Source organism: Nannospalax galili, unplaced genomic scaffold, assembly GCF_000622305.1.
Source record: "Nannospalax galili isolate Female #2095 unplaced genomic scaffold, S.galili_v1.0 scaffold1055, whole genome shotgun sequence".
NCBI lineage: Eukaryota > Metazoa > Chordata > Mammalia > Rodentia > Spalacidae > Nannospalax > Nannospalax galili.
The window spans coordinates 1,117,672-1,140,756 of record NW_008337140.1 but is presented as its reverse complement, the minus strand read 5'-3'; the positions used below and the strand labels follow the sequence as shown (position 1 = coordinate 1,140,756).

The window sequence follows — 23,085 nt, the reverse complement described above, 5'->3', positions numbered from 1 at the left end:
GCCTCTTAAGGTTTCCATCCTATTCCCCTTCTTAGTACAGGATGAATTTCTTAGATTCCACTAAGACCTGAGATTGTAAAAACACAATTGTAACAGTCAACACCAAACAAGAGAGAATATGCAGCTGTTAAAAAGTTTATAATCTGCAAAGCATAAAAACACTAATTTTGTATTGGAGACTGGAAATAATCTATTGAGGTCAAATTTCTGTGGCTGAGAGCCTTATTTCTGTGGCTGAAGCCTTATTTCTATCAAAAAACAAAGCCAGGACCAGCAAGCCAGAACTCACAGCTGGTCAGATGGCTCACTGCCTAGTCTGACAACTTGAGTTCTATCACTGAGTTTGATCCCCAAGATCATATGGTAGAAGGAGAGAACTGACTCTCCAAAGATATCCTCTGATCTCTGTACATGTGTTGTGGCATGCATGTACATATATACAATTAATGTAATAAAGGTGTTTTTTTTTTTTTGGTCTTTTTGAAACAGGGTCTCTCTGTAGCTGCAGCTGTCCTGGATTCACCATGGAGACCAGGCTGGCCTTGAACTCACAGAGATCTGCCTGCCTCTGCCTCCCGAGTATTGGGATTAGAGGCATGCACCACCACGCCCGGCTATAATGTAATAATTTTTAAGAAATAATTTTTAAAGTCCCAAAACCACATCCATGTGCATGAAGGCAACACTAATTAGATTCAGTAAGATTTTAAAGGGAGGAGGGGGGACTGAGTTAGGGGTAGTGGCACACACCTTTAATCCCACCACTTCGGAGGTAGAGGCAGGCAGATCTCTGAGTTCGAGGCCAACCTAGTTTACATACTGAGTTCCAAGCCAGCTGGGGCTACTGGGAGACTCTGTCTCAAAAAAGACCAAAAAAAGAGGTCCCCTAAAACTATATTTGCTGATGCAAAAATTCACTTAAGTCCTTGAATGCCATTAATCTGTCAATTGTAACATAAATTGCTAATATTACTAGTAAACACTGCAAAACAATTTTCACAAAATATAGCCAGGCACTGTGGTACATTAACCCTAGCACTTAAAAGAGGCTGAGGCAGGCAGATGCCTGTGAATTCCAGGCCAGCCAAGGGTACACAGTGAGGCCTAATCTCAAAACAACCAACCAGGTGTGGTGGCACATACCTTCAATCCCAGCACTCAGGAGGCAGACAGAGGCGGCTCTCTTGGTGAGTTCAAGGCCAGCCTGGTCTATATAGGGAACTCCATGCCAGCTGAGACTACAGAGATACCCTGTCTCAAAAAGACCAAAAAACAAAACAAACAAACAAACAAACCAACATACACACGAATAAAGCATACAAAGAATTAAATGTGGGGGGGTTTTCCCTAAAGGAATTGTTTTTCTGGAATTTGCCACTTATTATTCCTGGTTTTGATTGGCTGTAAGAAACTCTGAAAAGCAAGACCCTAGATTAGGGATGATTTGGGATTAGGGTGAGGTTGGGGGGTGTTTATGCCAGGGTGCATGTCTTGAGATCAGAGGACAATTTCAGGAGTCAGTTCTCTGTCATGGGGGGGTCCCAGGGATTGAACTCTTGAGTGAGTAGGTCTGGCGACAGGCACCTTTACCTGCTGAGCTATTTAGCCAACCGCAGGAACTATCAATTTAAAAGACACATAGCTCACTGTAGCCCCTTGGGAGAGCATTCAGCATGTGTTAAGGTACTGGATTTGATCATTAGCAACTTAAAAACTAAAAAAGCTTTAGGAAAATGTATGAAATGAAAAGGACATGCTTTTTAACTCAAGTGCTCTCCCTTCCCATACTGGTGTTAAACCGAGGGTCTTATAGGCAAGTACTCTACCAGTGAGCTATAACCCTAGGCCCCTTTTAAATTTATTTTGAGATGGGGTCTTTTTTTTTTTTTTAAGATAGTGTCTCATGAACCAGACTAGCCTTGAACTTGCTATGTAGTAGAAAGTGATCCCTCTGCCTTTACCTCACAAATGCTAGAATTATAGGTGTGTACTACTATACCTGGCTATATTCTTTATTAGCATATTTTAATTGTATACAGTAACAGATTCCATTATGGCATTTTCATACATTTATAACTATATAGCACACTTTGATCCTATTCACTGTTCCTAAAAAGATTTTTATGCATGTGTGATCTCACTGAAGAGCCACAAGAGGGCATCCAAATACAGAAGTTATCACCCATAGCATACACATCCTGAAGACAAGTGGTGTGTTTATTTTAAAATATAGAACTCTCGACCTCTGGCTGACTAGATTTACCAGAAGGGCAGATAGGGGGAATGGATGGGGGTGCTGATAGCACAGTGGACAGTGGCAGGGATAGCAGAGTATGGAGGCTCTGTGTGTGTATGTGTATGTGCCCGTGTCATGGCCCACGTGTGGAGTTAGAGGACAACTTGTGAGAGCTGATTCTCTTCTTCTACCACATGGGTCCTGGGGATAGAACTCAGGTCATCAGGCATGGTAGCAGGTATCTTTACTGCTGAGTCATCCTGCTAGCCCCACTAACTGATCTTTTATGTCTTATAGAGTTTATAATGAGTAAAAGATTATATAAGTGTAATACTTCATCTGTAAACCTAGAAATGTACAGCCAATTTTGAAAGAGATGTACCCTAGCTCAGAAAAATGTTATTGAATAGGTTAATGCTGTTGTAATGAAATGCTTCTTTTAATTAAAAAATAAATTTAAAAAAAATATAGAACTCTAATGCAGCAAAGGTATATTCATACACAAACTTTTTAAAAGTTTTTTGTTTTGTTTGTATTTGTGGTGGGTTTTGTTGTTGTTGGTTGATGTTTTTGTTTTTTTGTTTTGTTTTTGGTCTTTTTGAGACAGGGTCATCCTATAGCTCCAGCAGGCCTGGAATCACTGTGAGATTAAAGGCATGTGCCACCACGCCTGGCTTTGTGTGTTTTGTATGTGTGGATACATGCATGCCACAGTGCCCATAAGAAGGTCAGAGGGCAACTTTCCAAGAGTTCTCTCCTTCCACGAGGTGTGCAGTGGGTCCCAGGGATCAAATTTGTGTCATCAGATTTGGCGGCAAGCTCCTTTATCTTCTGAGCCATCTTGCCAGCCCAATTCTTTAGTTTTTAGTAAACTTTTATTATGATATACTGCTATAAATGCTCTACTTTATTATTACTGTCAATCTCTTTCTGTGGCTTTTTTATTATTAACCTTTATAATTTTATAATAAGCTCCGTACAGGAAGAAACACAGCACTATGTACAGAGATCAGGACTATCTGTAGTCTAAGACATACAGGATCTTAGGACCACAACCCCTATGATAAGGAGGAGCCACTGCTCTATCTCCATTTAGCAAATGTGCCAAGTTTTGTTGCTGTTACTTTAATAATTTGATAACTAAATAAAACAGTACTTTTAAGGAGAAACATAATCCATTTAATACGAATATAAAATAGTCCGGTTTTCCAGCATTAATTACCTACTGTTCTTAGATTTATCCATATTATGAAGATGAGCAACCAGCAAAGATGCATCAAATTGCTGATTGTTAATGGTTGCTATTTAAGTACAACTTAAAAAACAGAAACAAAACTTACCTTCTATACTTTTCATTTGGAAACAGTAACAATATAAGAAAAGAAAGGAGAGGCAGATGCAGGCTATGAAAGTGAAGATGACCCCATTGAAGGGCTATGCTTGATCCACCACCAGCACTAAGGAGGGTGTAATTCATGTTCCCATCCTTAGGGCTACTGCTGCTTCTGTTACCAATTACTAGTGAGGGAGGGCCCTGTGGCACCCTGCAGTCACTGCGGATGTATGAACATGAGGCCCTGCAGATTGCAAATGAAGTTATTTAAGGAGTCACTGGAAAGGATACAGTCTGTGAAATGAAGGGGGGGAGGGGGAGAGTCAACCTTCTCCAATTCTGTAGAACTCAGAAGTTAGTTAATGTAAAGGCATGGTTTCTCAAACTCTCAGGATAGATACTTTCCTTGTAGGAGAGGGGAAAACAAAAAGGGAGGAAAAACATGGAACAGATAAAACTAGAAAGAAAAATTGAGCATACAATGGCAAACTCATCTGTTTCTTAAAAACAGAGATCAGAATAGAGTCAAATATAAAAGCATGTTTTTGAGGAAAAAAAATTCTCCTGAAGTAACACTCTTCTAGTACAAGACAGTACATAAATTGGCTCTAAGACCTACCCAGAAAATTGCCTGTTTAAGATACTGTTTCTTCATTTCTCAAGTTAATGGCCACACCAAATCTGTAGAATCAGGAGAAAAGATCTGCCCAGAATTCCAGTTGCTTCAGAGTTGGTTAACACTTTTCAATTTGATCGGTTCAATTTTGTTGTTTAGCTTTGGCTGTACAATCATGCTTGGCTTTGAATCAATTATTTAGCTTCCATTCACTGGATTAAATTTTAAAGTGGTACCTTTCAGAACCAAATAAGCTGAAAATAAGATTTAAGCCACCTAAATCAAGGCTGGATGCAAGGCAGGGTTCATGAGAAATCTCTGTTCCACCCCATGGCCTTACATAAACATTCAGTAGCTCTCAGCTTTCCTCTTCAGCACTTATGCATACCTTTTGGTCTGAGATTAATTTTGAGGCTGGCTTCTCCCAGATTCCATTCAAGAATTAATGTACTTTTGTTGGAAAGGGAAAACAAACATTACCAAACACACATTTAATAATGTTTAGAAGTAATGCAGAACTACAGAAGCCGTCCAGAATAAAACTTTAGTAACAGATTCATCTAACTTTTAACTTCATGATAAATTCTCCCAAGAAAATGACTCTACTTATCTGAAGTAAACAGCAGTTTCCAAGAGGATAAACAAAATTATTTCCTTACCAGCGCGCGCGCACACACACACACACACACACACAAAAGGCGTTGGGGGGGGAGAAAAAGAAAAGAAACTGCAAAGATCCCCCGCTTGAGTATTATACCAGTATTTCCCAAACTCACATATGAAATTCTATGCATTAAAAGGTTTTTATCAATCCACAAAAGAAAACCGAAATATTTTAACTTAAATCCCAGCATTTAGGAGCTTGAGACATAAGAATCTCAAATTCAATGTTGGAGAGTTAGGAGAGATGGCACAACCTGCTGTCAATTAATGAGAAACCTGACTTAACAAATCAAGTAAGTTCAACACTCAGGAGGCAGAGGCAGGTAGATCTCTGTGAGATCAAGGCCAGCCTGAACCACATAAAGTTCCAGGCAGGCTAGGGCTACAGGGAGACCCTGTCTCAAAAAAACAAAAAAATGATGATGATACTGGGATTGACATCTGTTTAAAACATAACTGAAATGGAGATGTTTACCAAAGGTACAAAAATGTGGCTCTGTGGCACAATGGACAGTGTATTGGACTTCTACTGAAGGTATGAAAACTGAAATTTTAAGAGTATTCATGGGGGCTGGAGAGATGGCTTAGCGTTTAAGAGGGCTGACTGCTTTTGCAGAGGACCCGAGTTCGATTCCCAGCACCCACCTGGCAGCTACAAATCGTCCTTAACTCCAGTTTCAGGGGAATCTGAAGCCCTCTTCTGCCCTCCGCGGCATTGCACAACACGGGTGCACTCACATACATGCAGGCAATACACTCAAACACATTAAAAGAAAAAAAGAGTATTCATGATAAACTAAAAAAATCATTTTCATATTTAGCAAAATAAAACTGATGGTGTTTACAGCACTTTTACATAGTTAAGTTTTATTAAGATGTGTCTGTTAAATGCACCTTGTCGAAGACTAGCACAACAGATATATACAAATGACCTCTGGTAAATCTCAAATTTAATGATTTTAGTGGATTATGGTTTCTCCTCAATGCAATGTTGTTTAATACTATTAATCCTCTTGGTTACTTTTTTGTTGATTAATCAAATAATGCTTTCTTCTAAAGTGAGTGGGAAATATGTGCTGAAGAAGAGGAACTAAGCAACCTGGCAACCAGGGTTAGCTTTGAGTTGAAGAGGCCTGGAGTATCTTACTATACCTCAAGTCCATTCTAACATGACAGGCACAGAAAGTTTGACCAAAGTCCTTCAAAACCCACACCAACACAATGATTATCTCAATATATAAACCATACCCCCTTACCTCAGCCTTCGCTTCCTTGAACGAGAGACAGATCGGCTTCGGGATCGAGACTTCGAAAATGAACGAGACCGAGATCTGGATGCAGATCTTGAGCGAGAAGAACGAGATCCAGACTTGGATTTGTTTGTTTTTGACATTTCTGAAGAGAAGGTCACTTTTCAATTATACCTAAAGAAAATACATTCAAACAAATGTATGAATCCTTCAGCAAATCTGAACTTCTCTGGGCATTAAAAAAAAAAATTTAGCCGGGCATGGTGGCACCTGCCTTTAATCCCAGTACTCGGGAGGCAGAGGCAGGCAGATCTCTGTGAGTTCAAGGCCAGCCTGGTCTACATAGAGTTCCAGGCCAGCTGGGGCTACAGGGAGACTCTGTCTCAAAAAAGACCATGTTGACTTTGAACTCAGGGAGATCCACCTGCTTCTGCCTTCCAAGTGCTGGGATTAAAGGCATGCACCACCACACTGGGCCAGAAAAATTTTTTAATGGAAAGATACAGTGACTTTTTTCATTATATATTTTAGTCAATTGACTTTTACCAGTGTACATCATCCATAAACAACAGAATATAACAGAAACAGTGTTAACAGAAGTCACTGTCCTAGGCTAGGGATGAAACTCAGTAGCAAAGCACTTGCCCAGTATGTGTAAAGCCCAAGGTTTGATTCCTAGTGCTTTTTAATTAAGCTATTAACACACTGTGACACTATGAAGACCACACAACACAGGGCTGCATGCAAGGAGATAGTCCCTCTATAGATTTTGGGTATACGTTCAAATTTTAATACTCAAAGTTCTAATAAACTCTCTACTTACTTACTTCCACATCTTGGAAAAATAAGTATTTGTCTATCTGTAAATAATGGTCACTAATTTTCTAATTTAATAAAGTGCCCATTTCATCCATATAACATAACATAAAGATACTTTACTAATGACATAAGCCATCTTTTCCAAATAATTATCTGCAGCTCTGGCTGGCCTGGAACTCACTATGTAGACCAGGCTGACTTTAAACTCAGAGGAGGAGGCCTGCCTCTGCTTCCCAGGACTGGGATTAAAGATGTATGTAACCAAGTCCAACTGTTTGTTTTAGGAGAATAGGGTGCTAGTTTGCCTGAAATTCACTACACAGACCAGCCTGGGTCTGAACGTGCAGCAATTCTCTTATATCTGGGATTACAGGCACATGCCACTGCACCCAGTCTTGCTTTTTAGAAGTAGAACATTTAGAGGACTGGAGAGATGGCTCAACGGTTAAGAACACCGACTGTTCTTGCAGAAGACCTGGATTCGAATCTCTGCACCCACATTGACAGCTAACAACAGTCTGTAACTCCAGTTCTGGGGATCCAACAGCCTCCTCTGTCGTCCTCAGGTATTGCACGACACAGGTGCACTTACCTATATGTAGGCAATACAGGCAAACACATAAAATAAAAATAATAAATGAAATATTAAAAAAAAAAACGAACCCGGGTGTGGTGGCGCATGCCTTTAATCCCAGCACTCGGCAGGCAGAGGCAGGAGGATCTCTGTGAGTTCAAGGCCAGCCTGGTCCACATAGTGAGTTCCAGGACAGCTGGAGCTACAGGGAGACCCTATCTCAAAAAGACCAAAAAAAAAAAAAAAAAGATGTAGAACATTTAATTTTTAAAATTTTATGGATGAGTGTTTTGTGTGCATGTAAGTGTATCACATGTTATTACATGTATGCAATACCCACTGAGGTCAGAAAAAGGTGTCTGATCCCTTGGTACTGGGAGTTACAAACCACTGTTAGCTACCATACGGATGTTGGGAACTGATCACTGGTCCACTGCAAGAACAACTAGAGCTCTTAACTGCTGAGCCATCCCTTCAGCCCTTGTTTTTCTTTTTGTTTTGTTTTATTTTTTGATTTTTTTGAGACAGGGTCTCCCTGTAGCAAATACTGCCCTGGAATTCTATATGTAGACTGGGGTAGGCTCAATCTCACAGAGAAGTGCCTGCCTCTGTCTCTGGAGTACTGGGATTAAAGGTATGTGCCACCATGCCTGGCTTTGTTTTTTAAAACAAGGTTTTTTATATTGCCCTGGCTATTTAACACATTCCTGGCACTCCTGCTTCAGTCTGCCAAGTGTTGGGAATACAGACAGATGGTAACCCATTTGTCTTGAGTTATTAAAATTTTTGTTTTTTGATAGCCCCAGCTGTCCTAGAACTCACTATGTAGACCAGGGTGGCCTTGAACTCACAGAGATCCGACTGCCTCTGCCTCCCAAGTGCTGAGATAAAAGGCATGCGCCACCACGCCTTGAGTTATTTAAAATTATCAATACTGCCTTTACAATGTATTTTCATCTTCAGAATTTTTCCTAAATAAAGCAGTGCTTCTTTAGAGTCTACAAAATACACACTGGTACACCCTTAAAAAAAAAAATTATGAGTGTATTGCCTGCATTTCTGTAAATGCACCTGTCCTGTGTCCTGCAGTGCCTGAGGACAGAAGAGGGTGTCAGATCCCCATGGAACTGGAGTTACAGACAGTTGTTAGCTGCCTTGTGGGTGTTAGGATTTGAACCCAGGTCTGCTACAAGAGCAGTCAGTACTCTTTACCACTGAGCCATCTCTCTAGTCCTGGTACATCATTTTGAAATCACAAAAAACTGCAGGTAACCTAAAGTCCAAAGCATTATAAAATATCTAGTCATGTATTAAACCTCCAAACAAAAATGTAGCTGTACTCCAAAGTATCATATTAGGCCAGACATGGTGGGACATGTGCCCTTAATCCCAGTACAAGGCAGAAGCATGTGGATCTCTGTGAGATGGAGGCCAGTCTGACCTATATGGTAAGTTCTAGGCTAGCTGGAGCTATAAGGAGACCCTGCCTCAAAAAAAAAAAAAAAAAAAAAAAAAAAAAAAGCCAGTAACAAAAAATGAAATAAACCCCACCAAAGCATTATATTAATGAGGATTCCAAGTCCTCTGGACAATAACACCAACTGATTGTATGTGTGTGTATGCACCGAACTCGCACTACTAATGTATCTATATGGTTTCTCTTCCTGGAAGCCACAACACACATTGCTGTGGGGTGAGCTCATAGTCAACTAAGCCTGAAAGTCCTTTTTTCATAAACAATCCTTTAGTTGCAATGTCTTTTGACTCCATCTTGTATTTATACAAGTTTTCTATGGCTTTATTTAAACCTCAAAGGACAAATTTCCAACCAAAATAAATGTGTCATGGTGATGCATATATATAAATCCTAGCACTGAGGAGGTAAGGCAAGATCAGAAGTCTAAGGTCATCCTCCACTATATGATATGTTCCAGTATCTAAAAAGTAAAACAAAATCTACCAGTCCTAAAGTTAAAACAGCATTCCCTTTTTGTTCTGTTTGCCTCAGGATAGTTTGGGTAGAAAAGCAGAGCTCAGGTGAAATTTTAAACATGTTTACTATTTTATTCTTTTCCTCCTGGGACCTCCTTCCCCTCCTCAGTAAAAGGAAGAGGGAAAGAGAAACAGCAGCAGAAGCAGCTGAGGTCTCTATCTCTAGGGTAACACTTTCCAAGACTCGCATCCCACCAGTAACTCCTGAAGAAATAATCACAGGCCTCTCTGACATACACTCTGCTATCAAACAGCTCATGTGTGCAGGCTGGCCTTGAACTCACAGAAATATGAGACCCACCTGCCTCTGCCTCCCAAGTGCTGGGACTACAGACAATGTGCCACCACGCCCGGCTCATGTCTTACTCTCAGCACTTGGGAAGCAGTGGCAGGCGGATCTCCATGAGTTCCAGGCCAGCTGGAGTTACTGAGAGACCCTGTCTCAAAAAGACAAGAAAAAAAGAAAGAAGGAAGGAAGGAAGGAAGGAAGGAAGGACGGACGGACTAGCCATGCATGCACTCATGCTTAAAGATCTTAAAAAAAAAAAAAATTCTTCACATGCTATAAAATCAAACTTGCTCAGGAGCTAAGTACTGAAATTCCTAAATTTTATTAAATATTTAATTCTACAGAAGTGAGTAGAATTTGCTTTAAAAATAACCTACAGATACAGATATAAACATTTAGGCCAGGCGTTGTGGCAATCCCAGCACTTGGATCTCTGCAAGTTCGAGGCCAGCCTGGCCTACATAATAAGTTCCAGCCCAGCAGGGGCCACATGGAGACCCTATCTCAGAAAGATCAACTATATCTAAACATTTTAAATAATCTAGTACAGGGCATGGTGGGTGAACGCCTGTAATTTCAGCACTTGGGAGGCTAAGGCAGGAGGATTCTGAGTTTATGGCCAGTCTGAGAACCCGAGTTATACAGCAAGACCTAATCTCAAACACACACACACACATTTAAAAAACAAAACAAAAACAAAACAAAAACCCACAAAAAAACCTACAGAAGAAAATATCCAACAGGTAACAGGGATAACATTACCTCTATAGAATCAGATGACAGATGATCTGGAAAGGGATAGGCAAAGGCAGACAGATGAGAGCATTTCTTACTTCAGAACTGTTTGTTTTGGTTTTGTCTCCCTGTGACCTGGAACTAGCTAAGTATACCTTGATTGCAGAGATCCATCTGCCTCTGTCTCCTAAGTGATGGAATTAAAAGATGTGAGCCACCATGCCCGGCCCACTTCACAGAATTTTTGTAGCCAATGATTTTATAAGTAATTTCCTTTAATTTGAAGGTTTTTTTGGTCTTTTTGAGACAGGGTCTTCCTGTAGCCCCAGCTGGCCTGGTACTCGCTGGCCTCGAACTCAGACATCTGCCTGCCGCCTGCCTCTGTCTCTGAGTGCTAGGATTAAAGGCATGTGGCACCATGCCTGACTGACTTTAATTAAAAAAAAAAAAATGGCACATCACAAATTAATAGTACTGATTCTTTTATTTACTTATTTTTATGTTGTCTGGGCTGGCCCTGAAGTTCTGACCTCAAACAATCTTCCTGTTTCTGCTTACTAAGTAATTGAGACTACAGATATACTTGACAATTCTTTCATTTTAATATGATATCAAGTATCTACCTTGTTCTGACATTTTTAAAAAATCTATTTGTGGAGCTGGAGAGATGGCTCAGTGTTTAAAAGCACTGGCTGCTTTTGCAGAGGGCCCAGGTTAGGTTCCCAGCACCCATATACATCAAGTTTAACTAGCTTAACTACAAATCCAGTTCTAGGGGATTCGATGCCCTCTTCTGGCCTTAGTAGGCATTGCATGCACATGGTGCGCTTAGATGCATGCAAGCAAAATACTCATACATATAAAATAAAAACAAATCAAAAAATATTTTTATGTCTTTCTGAGATGGGGGTCTCCCTGTAGCCCCAGCTGGCCTGGAACTCATTACACAGACCAGGCTGTCTTTGAACACACAGAGATCCACCAATTCTGTCTCCCAAGTGCTGGGGCTACAGGCATGAGCCACCACACCTGGCTCAAAAAATATTTTTTTGAAAAATCTACTTGCAATTTCTAGCACCCAGGAGGCTAAGGCAGGATGACTGGAGTTCCAGACCAACCTGGGATGCAGACAAAGATCCTGTCTCAAAAGAAAAAGTTATGGGGCTATGGAGATGGCTCAGTAGTAAAGAGCACTTGCAGAAGACCTGAGTTTGGTTCCCAGCACCCACATGGAAACTAACAATTGTCCCTGACTCCAGTTCCAGGGGCTCTGACAGCCTTTTCTGTCCTCCGTGGGCACTGCATGACATGGGTGCACGTACCTACATGCAGGCAATACACACATACGCATAAAATAAAATATTTAAAAAAGAAAAAGTTATTTCCACACAAAGAAAACTGTCAGATATAGTGGTATCTGCCTACAATCTCACACTTGGAAGTTGAAGTTTAAAGCCAGTACACAGCAAGTTCCAAGCTAGGGTGGGTTATAGAATTAGACCTTTTCTCTCAAACACTAAAACAATTGAATAATTAAAATGAACAAAGCACAGCAATTAAGGAATGACAAGTCGGTCGGTATTTGTTAATGGGGAAAATACTCAGCCAGTTACTATGGTGGCTCAATTCCAAGTCCTCCAAAGTCAATCTAGTCTTCCTTTTCTAGTGACACACTGTTGCACCAAGTTCCCTATCTCAAAAAATTCACACTAAACGCCCTAACAAAAAATCTGTCATCTCAGATTTCAGAACGGGCTAATTCCTTTCCAATAGAACTGTGACTCACTATGGCTAGTCATTCTGGGCCCCAACTCTGAAACTAACAGAGCTCCATCTCCAAAAGCTACCAGATGGCCTGTACTCTGAGTGGGTGGGGAATGAGAGAAGAGCAGGAAGGGAGAGTCCATCCTATCCCTTACCTCCTTCCAAGCCAAGAGTCATCAACTAATAACAGATGTTACTTTGGCCTCCTGCTTGGCTAATGCAAAAATGCTTTCCTTCCTTTTTTCTCTTCTTTTTTCAACACCCCTAGGACTAAGGTAGAATGATCTTTGTTTTTTTTTTTGAGACAGGGTCTCCCCGTAGCACCAGCTGTCCTTGAACTCACAAGATCAGCCTGCCTCTGCCTCCTAAGTGCTGGGATTAAAGGCCTGTGCCACCACACCCAGCAGAATGATTTCTCTTATGCTGAAATTCATAACCAGCACCAAAAACAAAGATCCAGGCATCCAGGTTCTGTAAATGAGAGCAATTTATAGAAACTAATCTTATACTCTGAAGTAAGCCAAAATGTTTACTTTGTGGAACATATGTTTTTACTTTTGGATAAATAAAATGATCAGTTCTAACAACAACAACAAAAAAGAATAAATAAAATGATCAGTTCTTTATTACCAACAAGAAAGTTTCAAGTCTGTACAGAACAACCAGAATTAAGTGGTAACAGCTAAGCCTTTTGCTTTTTAAAGAGAATCCCCCATCTGGCCTCCATCCCACCAATACTGAAATTTAAAGTGGAAGAAATAATTTCAGATTCACATCATATCCCACTCTCTTTTAAAACCTAACCAGGCTACCCGAAAATACTGATACTAACCACCCTTGCCACTCACCTTCAGACTGTACCAAAATCATGTGAGGTGATCTACCTGAAACAATTTAGGCAGCACACCAACTTCACTTGGGAAAAGTGAAGTGCCAAAAGCTACACAGTCCCATCAGGTAAGGGACTTCTTTCCAGCACAGCCAGCAAGCAAGAGGTCACATTTCCTTCCTGCTCTAGAGTATATGAATAAGTTTCTGGGCCTATCACATGGCAAACAACTCTTCATTGTTTACCTTCTAAAAGAAGAGGGCCCCATTACTTGCCAGTAACTTCCAAAGGCAGGAAAAAATTCGTGATATGTTATTTCCATGGAGCACACAATACAGTAGGGCAGAAAAGCAATAAATTTTTCCAGGCTGATTTCCAAACAGGAATCTGGGGCTTGTAAAGCAGCTTTTTTTTTTTTTTTTTTTTTTTTGGTCTTTTTGAGACAAGGTCTCCCTGTTAGCCCCAGCTGTCCTGGAACTCACTATGTAGACCAGGCTGGCCTTGAACCCACAGAGATCTGCCTGCCTCTGCCTCCCGAGTGCTGGGATCCTTGACCCTTTCCTTCGTACTCTGAGAACTCCGCTTGCCATTAAGCTGGTGGTGCTGAGCACCTGCGGGGCGGTCACTCTCAGGCACTTCTGAGCCCTCTGATACATCGTCCTCATCATCTTCATCATCCTCCTCTTCCTCTTCTTTCTCAAGCACCCGCTCTTCTCCACCTCTCTGGGGCCAGAGAGAGAAGGAGGCAAGGTCATGTGCCACCACACCCAGCATGTAAAGCTTTTTAAATTTTCTTTACACTAATGAAAACACTAAACAATTTAAGAGCATAATGACTGTGATAGTTAATCTTTTCAACTTATAATCACCATAGGAAAAAAATCCCTGGGCATGTCTATAAGGGATTATCCACATTAAATTAAATGAGGTGGGAAGCCCCATCCTAAACGTGGTAGTACCATTCCACAGGCTGGGGTCTCAGACTGAATGAAAAGTGAAAAGTGAGCTGAACACAAGCAGTCATTATTCTGTATATGGATTATGGCTACAGAGGGTCTAGAGCCTCTTGCTCCTACCATGCCGTAAGAGTACATCGCCTGTAACTTGCAACTATAAATCTAATAAATCCTTCTCCTTCCTTGAGTTGCTTTTGTCAGTTACTCTGTTGTGGCAATGAGACAAGTAACTAATACAATGACAAACCTTTGCTAACAATAATTACCTTTATTCATTCCTTCAAATCAATAAAAATTACTTAGAAATTAAAATAACAGCTAACAACTGTCTGTAACTCCAGTTCCAGAATATCCTACAGCCTCTTTTGGCCTCCCAGGGCACTCACACACGTGATGCACTTAGACACATAAAGACAGGGGATATAACTTTGCCACAGCGTGCTTGCCTATCACAAGGGAAGCCTTAGGTTCAATACCCAGTACTATCAAAAATAAGTATAGTACAATATAGTGTAGAATAATGCCAGGCATGGGGGCAAATGCCTGTAATCTCAGTACTCATGAAGTCCAAGGCAAGAGGCTAACAAGTTAGAGGTCAGCTTGGGCTACATGGAAAGACTACCTCAAAAAACTAAACTAGAGGCTACAGAGATGGTGTGGCCATTAAGAGAGTATACTGCTCTTATAGGACTCAGGTTTGGTTCCCAGTCCCCATGTCAGGTGTCTTAAAACCACCTATAGCTGGACATGGTGGCACATGCCTTTAATCCCAGCACTCGGGAGGCAAAGGCAGGCGTATCTCTGTGAGTTCAAGGCCAGCCTGGTCTACAGTGAGTTCCAGGCCAGCTGGGGCTACTAGGAGACCCTGTTTCAAAACAGACCCCCCCAAAACAAAACAAAACCTATAACTCCAGTCCTAAGGGCCCACACTCATGTGCACATACCCACAGAGATACAGAGAGACATACAATTAAAAATAAATCTTTTTTTTTTTGTCTTTTTTTTGAGACAAGGTCTCCCTGTAACCCCAGCTGTCTGGAACTCCCTTTGTGGACCAGGCTGGCCTTGAACTCACAAAGATCAGCCTGACTCTGCCTCCCAAGTGCTGGGATTAAAGGCCACCATGACCAGCTTAAAATAAATCTTTAGGGCTGGAGAGATGGCTCAGCAGTTAACACTGGTTGTTCTTGCAGAAGACCTGGGTTCGAATCCCAGCACCCACATGGCAACTAACAACTGTCCATACTCCAGTTCCAGCTTCTTCTGACCTCCAAGGGCATTGCACCACAGGGGTGCTCTTACCTACACATGCAGGCAATACAGGAATACACATAAAATAAAACAAATCTAAAATAAATAAATAAATCTTTAAAAACTGTGATGGTGCATACCTTAATTCTAACACTTCAAAGACAGAGGCAAGTAGATCTCTGAGTTCAAGGCCAGCCAAACCCTGTCTTAGAAAACAAACAAAAGGTTAAGGGCACTGATTGTTCTTGCTCAGAGGTTAAGAGCACTGACTGCTCTTGTAGACTACCTAATTTGATTCCCATCAAAAAAAAATTAACAGCAAGTTTTGAAGGCCATTGATTTCAACTTTTTTTACTACTATATCCTCAGTGTAAACAACTTAGGACATTTTCTCCTGAGAATTTATTCAGTGGAGTCTATTAAGATGACGATCATCTATACAATTAATGTTTCATCAGAAGGGAAACAGAATGAACAACATAGCTGGCAGTTTAAAGAATCTTTTGACTCACCCCAGAGGTTTGTCTCCTATGTCCCTCTGAGACAATGACAGCAATTTCAGTTCTCATTTTAAATGAGTATGTATTACCACTGAGAATATTTTCTTCTCATTTCTTAGAAAACACTGAACTTTTCTAACTTAATAAAACTTCTATAAGCTATGTTAACTAATGACTTATGGCTTCCCACCAGCAGCTCTTTACACTAAACTAAGCAGCCAATTGCAACATTTACATATTTTCTTTCTTTTGTATGTGTCTATGTTGCCCAGATGCCAGAAGGTAGTGCTAGATCTCTTGGAGATGGACTTACAAACAGCTATAAGCCACCTAATGAGTACTGGGAACCAAACTCAGGTCCTCTACAAGAGCAACAAGAGATCTTAACCACTGAGCCATCTCTCCAGCCCCTTACCTATTTAATTAAATAAAATGATTACTAGAGCCAGTGATGTAAACCCAAAGTCCTGGCTACTGGGGAGGCTGAAGTGGGAAAGTTAACTTCTGTTCAAGGTTAAGATGGGAAAAGGAAAGTAAAAAGGAAGGAGAAAAGAGAACAGAAAAGAATTATCGAAGTTTCTTACACTGAGCAGTAGTACATACTATAATCACCACAAAGCTTTGAAAATCTGTCCATTAAAAGTACAGCTGTATATATACACTGAGGATATAGTAATCAAAAAATGTTTGATGAGTTTAAAATTATATAGTTAAGGTGGCACATGCCTTTAATCCCAGCTCTCAGGAGGCACGTAGATCTGAGTTGATCCAAACAGTGAGTTCCAAGCCAGCCAGGGCTACACAGTGAGCCCTTTTAAAATGTTTAAAAAAAAAAAAAAAAAAACAAAAAACTTATCGCCAGGCGTGGTGGTGCATGCCTTTAATCCCAGCACTTAGGAGGCAGAGGCAGGAAGATCATCTTTTTGAGTTTGAGGCCAGCCTGGTCTACATAGTGAGTTCCAGGACAGACAGCCGAGGCTACAGGGAGACCCTGTTTTAAAAAGAAGAAAGTAAAAAATCATTTTATTTATCCTTTTTATTTTATGTGTATGTATTGCCTGCATGTATGTAAGTGCACCTGTGTCATGCAATGCCTGAGGAAGTCAGAAGAGGGTGTCAGATCCCCTGGAACTGGAGTTACAGACAGTTGTTAGCTGCTATGTGGGTGCTGGGATTCAAACCCAGGTCTTCTGCAAGAACAGTCAATGTTCTTAACTGCTGAGCCATCTCTCCAGCCCTGAGACCCAATTTTTAAGATATATGGATATAGATATGGACTCAGAACCAATGGATCATGGATATTCACTGTATTTATAACACATAATCGCCCCCCCCCCGACTACTGATACACAGACATCCATTATGTAAGGTGTATTTACAATTGTATTAGGAAAAAGTTGGGTTGTTTTTTTTTTTTTCACTTTTTTTCCCCTACGCATTGGTGTTTTGTTTTCTGAATGAGATCTTACCCCAGGCTGGCGTCTCCAGGGTGCTGGAATTACAGGCTAGTACCAGCACACCTGGCTACAACACTGATCCTTTTTTTTTTTTTTTGTCTTTTTGAGACAGGGTCTCCCTGTAGCCCCAGCTGTCCTGGAACCCCTATGTAGACCAGGCTGTCCTTGAACTCACAGAGATCCACCTGCCTCTGCCTCCCGAGTGCTGGGATAAAGGCGTGCACCACCATGCCCAGCAACACTGATCCTTTTAAAAGACCAATTTCTCTTCCCCAAAAAGTCTACTGAAGTTTAGAAGAAGAAAAATATATACACTTATTTATTTTTCTTTTTGTTTTGACATAAGGTCTTATGTAGCTCAGGCTGGCCTTGATCTAACTACGCAGCTGAAGTTAGCCTTGAAAGCCTGATCTGACCCTAATCCCATCTCCCAAATGCTGAGATTAACAGGCATGTGCTACCATATTTGGCTTGAATTTATTTTGTCATAATAATTTATCACCACTTTATATATTGTTTGCAAAAGTTTAATCCTACTAGTTTATCTGTTCCTTCAGGAGTAAGCACTGTTAGCAATGCCCTGGGGATGATGGACTTGTATATAGTAGGCACTCTACCACTGAGCTATAGGCTGAGTTCCAGCAGTGTGAGCATTTACCTACTGAGCCTTCAAAATGTCAAAACAAGGGCCAGCAAGATAGATCAGTGGGTAGAGGTACTTGCTGCCAAATCTGATAACCCGAGTCTTAGACCTAGGGCCCACATTCCTACAAGTTTCCCCTGACTTCCACACACACACCATGGTGCACAGCACAAACATACACAATATATATAAAATACTCATGTTTCAAAATGTCAGAAACCAAGACGAGTTCTAAGTATAAAAGAAACAGGATATAAAGACTCGTTTAAAAGAACAGAATGCAGCCTGGTCTACATAGTGAGCTCTAGGCTGTAGGACAACTGGGGCTACAGGGCTGTAAGGAGCCCCTGTCTCAAAAAGACCAATTCAAAAAAAAAAAAAAGTGAGGACTGGAAAGATGGCTCTTTATATAAAGAATTGGTAAACTGCTTGCTGCACAAGCATGAGGACCTGAGTTGGAATCCAAAAGTCATGCCTATAATCCCAGAACTTGGGGAGGCCAAGACAGGGGAATTCCTAGGACTTCCAGTCTAGTCAAATCAAATCATTGAGTTCCAGGGTCAGTACAAGACTGTCTCAAACAAGGTAGAAGCCAGGAATGGTGGCACATGACTTTGGTCCCAGCAGTAGGCCAACCTGGTCCACACAGCCAGTTCCAGTCCAGTTGGGACTACAGAAGATCCTGTCTCAAAACAAAACAAAACAAAACAAAATAAAAGACAGAGAGTTAATGAGGCCCTCCCTCAAAAAAGTAAAATAAAAATAAATTTTGAACTATTAGGGCTAGTGATGGCTCAGCAGTTTAGAACACAGGCTGCTCTTGCAGAGGGCCGGGGTTTGGTTCCCAGCACCCACATGGTGGCTAATACCCATCCCTAACTACAGTTCCAGGATCCGAAGCCTTCTTCTAACCTTCTCCAGCATTAAATGACCCAGGGTGCATTTACATACATGCAGGTAATATTCATACGAATAAAATATATTTTTAAGGGCCAGAGAGATGGCTCAGGGGTTAAGAACTGTAAGAACTGGTTGTTCTTACAGAAGTCCCAGGTTCGAATCCCAGCACCCACACGGCAGCTAACAACTGTCTGTAACTCCAATTCCAGGGGATCTGACAGCCTCTTCTGACCTCTGTGGCCACTGCACAACATGGGTGCACTTACATACATGCAGGCAATACACACATACACATAAAATAAAAATAATAAATTAAAAAAAATTAAATATGTTTTTAAAATAAAACTTAAACTACGTGTAACTTACATTTAATTTCTATTGATTAGGACTGCTCTACAGGACAACGGTTATGTCTTTTTCAAATATTCAAGTTTTGAATCCAATCCAGCATTACTCATCACTTTTAAGTCATTTCTGCAGTTTCTAGCTTCCACTAAGACTTTCCTATTGTGATAACAACCTGGTGCCTTTCCTTCCATCAGCACTTCAACAAAGTTGGGGCAGGGTTGGGGGTGGAAGGTTAAACACAAATACAATTCTACTTCAGGGCAAAAAAGCCTTTCAAGATCAGCTACCATTATAGATCTTCTCAAACACCCAAGTCTACAAAGAAATCAAAGAAAATCAAACCCACTGCTTCCATTTAAAATTAAGTAAGGCATTAATTAAAATTATTTAAATTTGGAGACCACATCAGTGTTCTACCTACTTAGATTTCTCAACTAGAACTTAGTTCAGATACATATGATCAATAAAGGTCCCTGAAATCTCCTTTAGGTAAATATATGAACACCCTACTGAAATGTGTCTTTTCAGAACATCTTTGTTTAAAATAAATTTATTTATTTATTTTATTTATTTTGGTCTTTTTGAGACAGGGTCTCCCTGTAGCCCCAGCTCTCCTGGAACTATGTGGACCAGGCTGGCCTTGAACTCACAGAGATCCACTGCCTCTGCCTCCTGAGTGCTGGAATTAAAGGCGTGCACCACCATGCCCGGCAAATTTATTTATTTTTATGTGTATTTATGTGTATATGTGTATTGCCTGCATGTGTGTTAAGTGCACCCAAGTTGTGCAATCCCCACGAAGACAGAGGGTATCACATCCCCTGGAACTATGGACAGTTGTTAGCTGCCATGTGGGTGCCAGGTTTCAAACCTGGGACTTCTTCAAGAAGAGCCTGTGCTCTTAACCGTTGAACCATCTCTCCAAGCCCAGAACATCTTTTATTTGGTTTCTAAAAAGGAAAATTATGCCAGGCCCACACAAGGGTGAGTAGAAGTCAGAGGACAACTTGCTGGAGTTGAGTCTCTCCTTCTACCACATGGGTCCTGAGGATCAAACTCAGGTCAGCCTGGCTTTTCCTTTGTTTTTTCAAACCTCAACTCAGTGGATCAAAGCCAGGGCTTCCTGCACTCAACCAATGAGTTCTAACTCCCAGCCTAAAATTGATTTTCCTCTCAAATTTAAGAGAAAGCAAGTTATCAGTTCACTCAGGAGGCAGAGACAGGTGGATTTCTGTGAGTTCAAGGCCAGCCTGGTCTACACATGAATCCCAGGCCAGCTGTGGCCACAGGAAAACCCAAAAAGACCAAAAAAAAAAAAAAAAAAAAAAAAAAAAAAAAAAAAGGAAAGAAAGATGTAATGCCAGAAGATTCCATAATTAAAGGTTGCAAGTGTTAGGCCCAGGTAGGTAGCATACACCGAGAAAACAGCTACACCAAGAATATCATTATGAAAATTCAGAACACTGGGACAAAGTCGTCTGGGAACCATACCTGGGTTCATGTCATGCTCTAGCCACTGAATCATCTCTCCTGCCCCTGCCTTTTTGGGGGGGCTGGGGTCTATTTTGAGACAGGGTCTCCCTGTAGTCCCTGCTGTGGAACACACTAGGTAGACCAGGCTGGCCTCAAATTCAGAGATCCATCTGCCTCTCCCTCACAAGTGCTGGGATTAAAGGTGTGTACCACCTCACCCAGCCCCTGCCTTTTAAAAAAGCTATGTGTGCACATACAAAATGATACCCCGTATAGTCCAAACTGAAGAATTTGCCATCACCCTCAGACTCCTGAGTACTTTAATATAAGACACCACTCCTAGCTTTAATATACACTTTTAAGCAGAGTTTCTAGCTCAGGCTGCTCTGGAACTCACTATGTAACTGAAGATGACACTTAACTCCTAAGCCTCTTGCCTCCGTCTCCCAAAGGCTAGGATTATTGCAGGTATGCAGCACCACACAAACCCCAATTTAAAAAAAAAAAATCATGGTCTCACAGTGCATCCCCGTCTGGCCTGAAACCAGGCTAGCCTTGAATACATAGAGATCCACCTGCCTCTGCTTCCTGGGTGCTGGGATTAAAGGCTTGTGCCACCATACCCAATTAAACCCAACTTTAAAAAATGCAGTGTGTGTGAGAATGCCAACACAGAGGTAGAGTACAACTTTCGGGAATAAGTTCCCACCTTCCACCATGTGGGTCCTTGGATGAAACAGGTCAAGGGTTTGGCAGTAAGCACCTTTATCCTCTAAGCTATTTAGCTAGCCCAACAAATTCAAGTTTAATTAAGTATATAACATATACAAGTAACATGTATAAAAGATTACACCAAGAATATGAACAAATAATACTTTTTTCAAACAAATACAGCTTCTCAAGAATGTAAAACCTGGGCTGGGTATGGTTGTGCATGCCTTTAATCCTGACACAAGAGGCAGAAGGATCTCTGTGAGTTTGAGGCCAGCCAGGTCTACATAGTGGGTTCCAGGAAAGCCAGAACTTCATACAGTAGGATCCTGTCTCAAAAACAAAAGAAAAAGACGGGGGCTGCAGGGATCAGTTGAGAGCTTGTTGTTTAATCAGGAGGCCCAGAATTCAGATGCCAGCACCCAGATAACAAGTTGAGCTTCCCAACTGGGGAGAGGGGTGGCATAGGGCAAGGGGGGGGGGGGGAAAAAGGCACTGGAGTTTGTTGGTTCCAGACTAGCTGGAAAAACACAAGCCCCAGGTTCACAGACCTTGTCATAAGCTCAAGGGAAGAGGCAGAGTGACAGAGGATATCCAATGCCTTCTTATGGCTTCTGCATGTACACAGGCTAGTACAAACCACACACTCATGCACACACTTACAAACACCAACACAGACTCCATTTAGAAAGCCTCTGGATAGGCCGGGCATGGTAGCACACACCTTTATTTAGTCTCAGCATTTGGGAGGCAGAGGCAGGCAGATTTCTGTGAGTTCAAGGCCAGCCTGGTCTACATAATAAGTTCCACACCAGCTGGGGCTACAGGAAGACCCTGTCTCAAAAAGACCAAAAAACAAAAACAAAACAAAACAAAACCAATAACAACAAAAATCAGTGAAGTTAGTTCCTTTTACCACCGCACATTTACCTTAGTGGAATAATGATTCAACTTGCACTGGACCTAGACACTGCCTCCTAAGAACAGCAACAGCACCACTGGCTTCTCCAGTTTACAAAGTCAGCATGTAATTCTGGAATGAGAAGAAGTAAATGATAAAATGGCTATTCACACACCTTGAAGATTCTATTGTTGCTTGAAATCCACAGCAAAAACTCTACTTTAGGACCTAAAAAGATGGCTCTTTTGGTAAGAGTACATGCTGTGTAAGCATGAGGACCTGAGTTCAAATCTCCAGCACACCCACATAAAATCTGGGCAAGGCTGTGTTGTGCCCTTAACCCCAGTGTTGGGAAGACAGAGACTGGCAGATCCCAGGAGCTCACTGGCCACCCAGTCTAGATGGCATGGCCTTCACAAGCACACACACACTGTACAATGTATAAAACGGGGGATGGACAGATTAATTTGCACTCAACTTCATTATAAATAAACAGATGCATCTCTTCCAAAGTCTGCTGTTCTGATTGTCTGTAGGTCTGACATATTTTCATTCATCCAACTTCTCACAGCATGAAAAGCTAAAGCCTTCCACTTCAGGTGCTAAGGGGCTGCTTTATGCAAGACTAGGTCACAAGATCCATAATTCAACCTGAAGAACTTGACAACAATTACATTTGAAAAAGAAAAAAATGTTTAACTACATTTCATAAACACATTAAAAAAAAAACTCTATCTCTCAAGACATGAGAACACTCCTGCCTCAGCTTTCTAAATATTTCCATATCTGTTAAGTATCATAGTAAAGCTAGTGTCTGTTATCTAAAAATTGTGGTGAAAACCTCT

At 41.2% G+C, this 23,085-nt stretch overlaps 1 protein-coding gene across 2 annotated transcripts in view; it reads right to left on the bottom strand.

Annotated features, from left to right (window-relative positions):
* Thrap3 (thyroid hormone receptor associated protein 3) overlaps positions 1-23,085 on the bottom strand; it is a 52,550-nt gene that overhangs the window by 15,143 nt on the left and 14,322 nt on the right. Inside the window, exons 2-3 of one of the 2 annotated variants that reach the window (XM_008832140.2) lie at positions 22,270-22,372; positions 6,105-6,272 (exon numbers count right to left, since the gene is read on the bottom strand). In XM_008832140.2, coding sequence (XP_008830362.1) covers positions 6,105-6,241 — 137 coding nt within the window. In that variant the 5' untranslated portion in view covers positions 6,242-6,272; positions 22,270-22,372. The remainder of the gene's footprint in view (positions 1-6,104; positions 6,273-22,269; positions 22,373-23,085) is intronic. The other variant, XM_008832141.3, reaches the window with a different exon arrangement.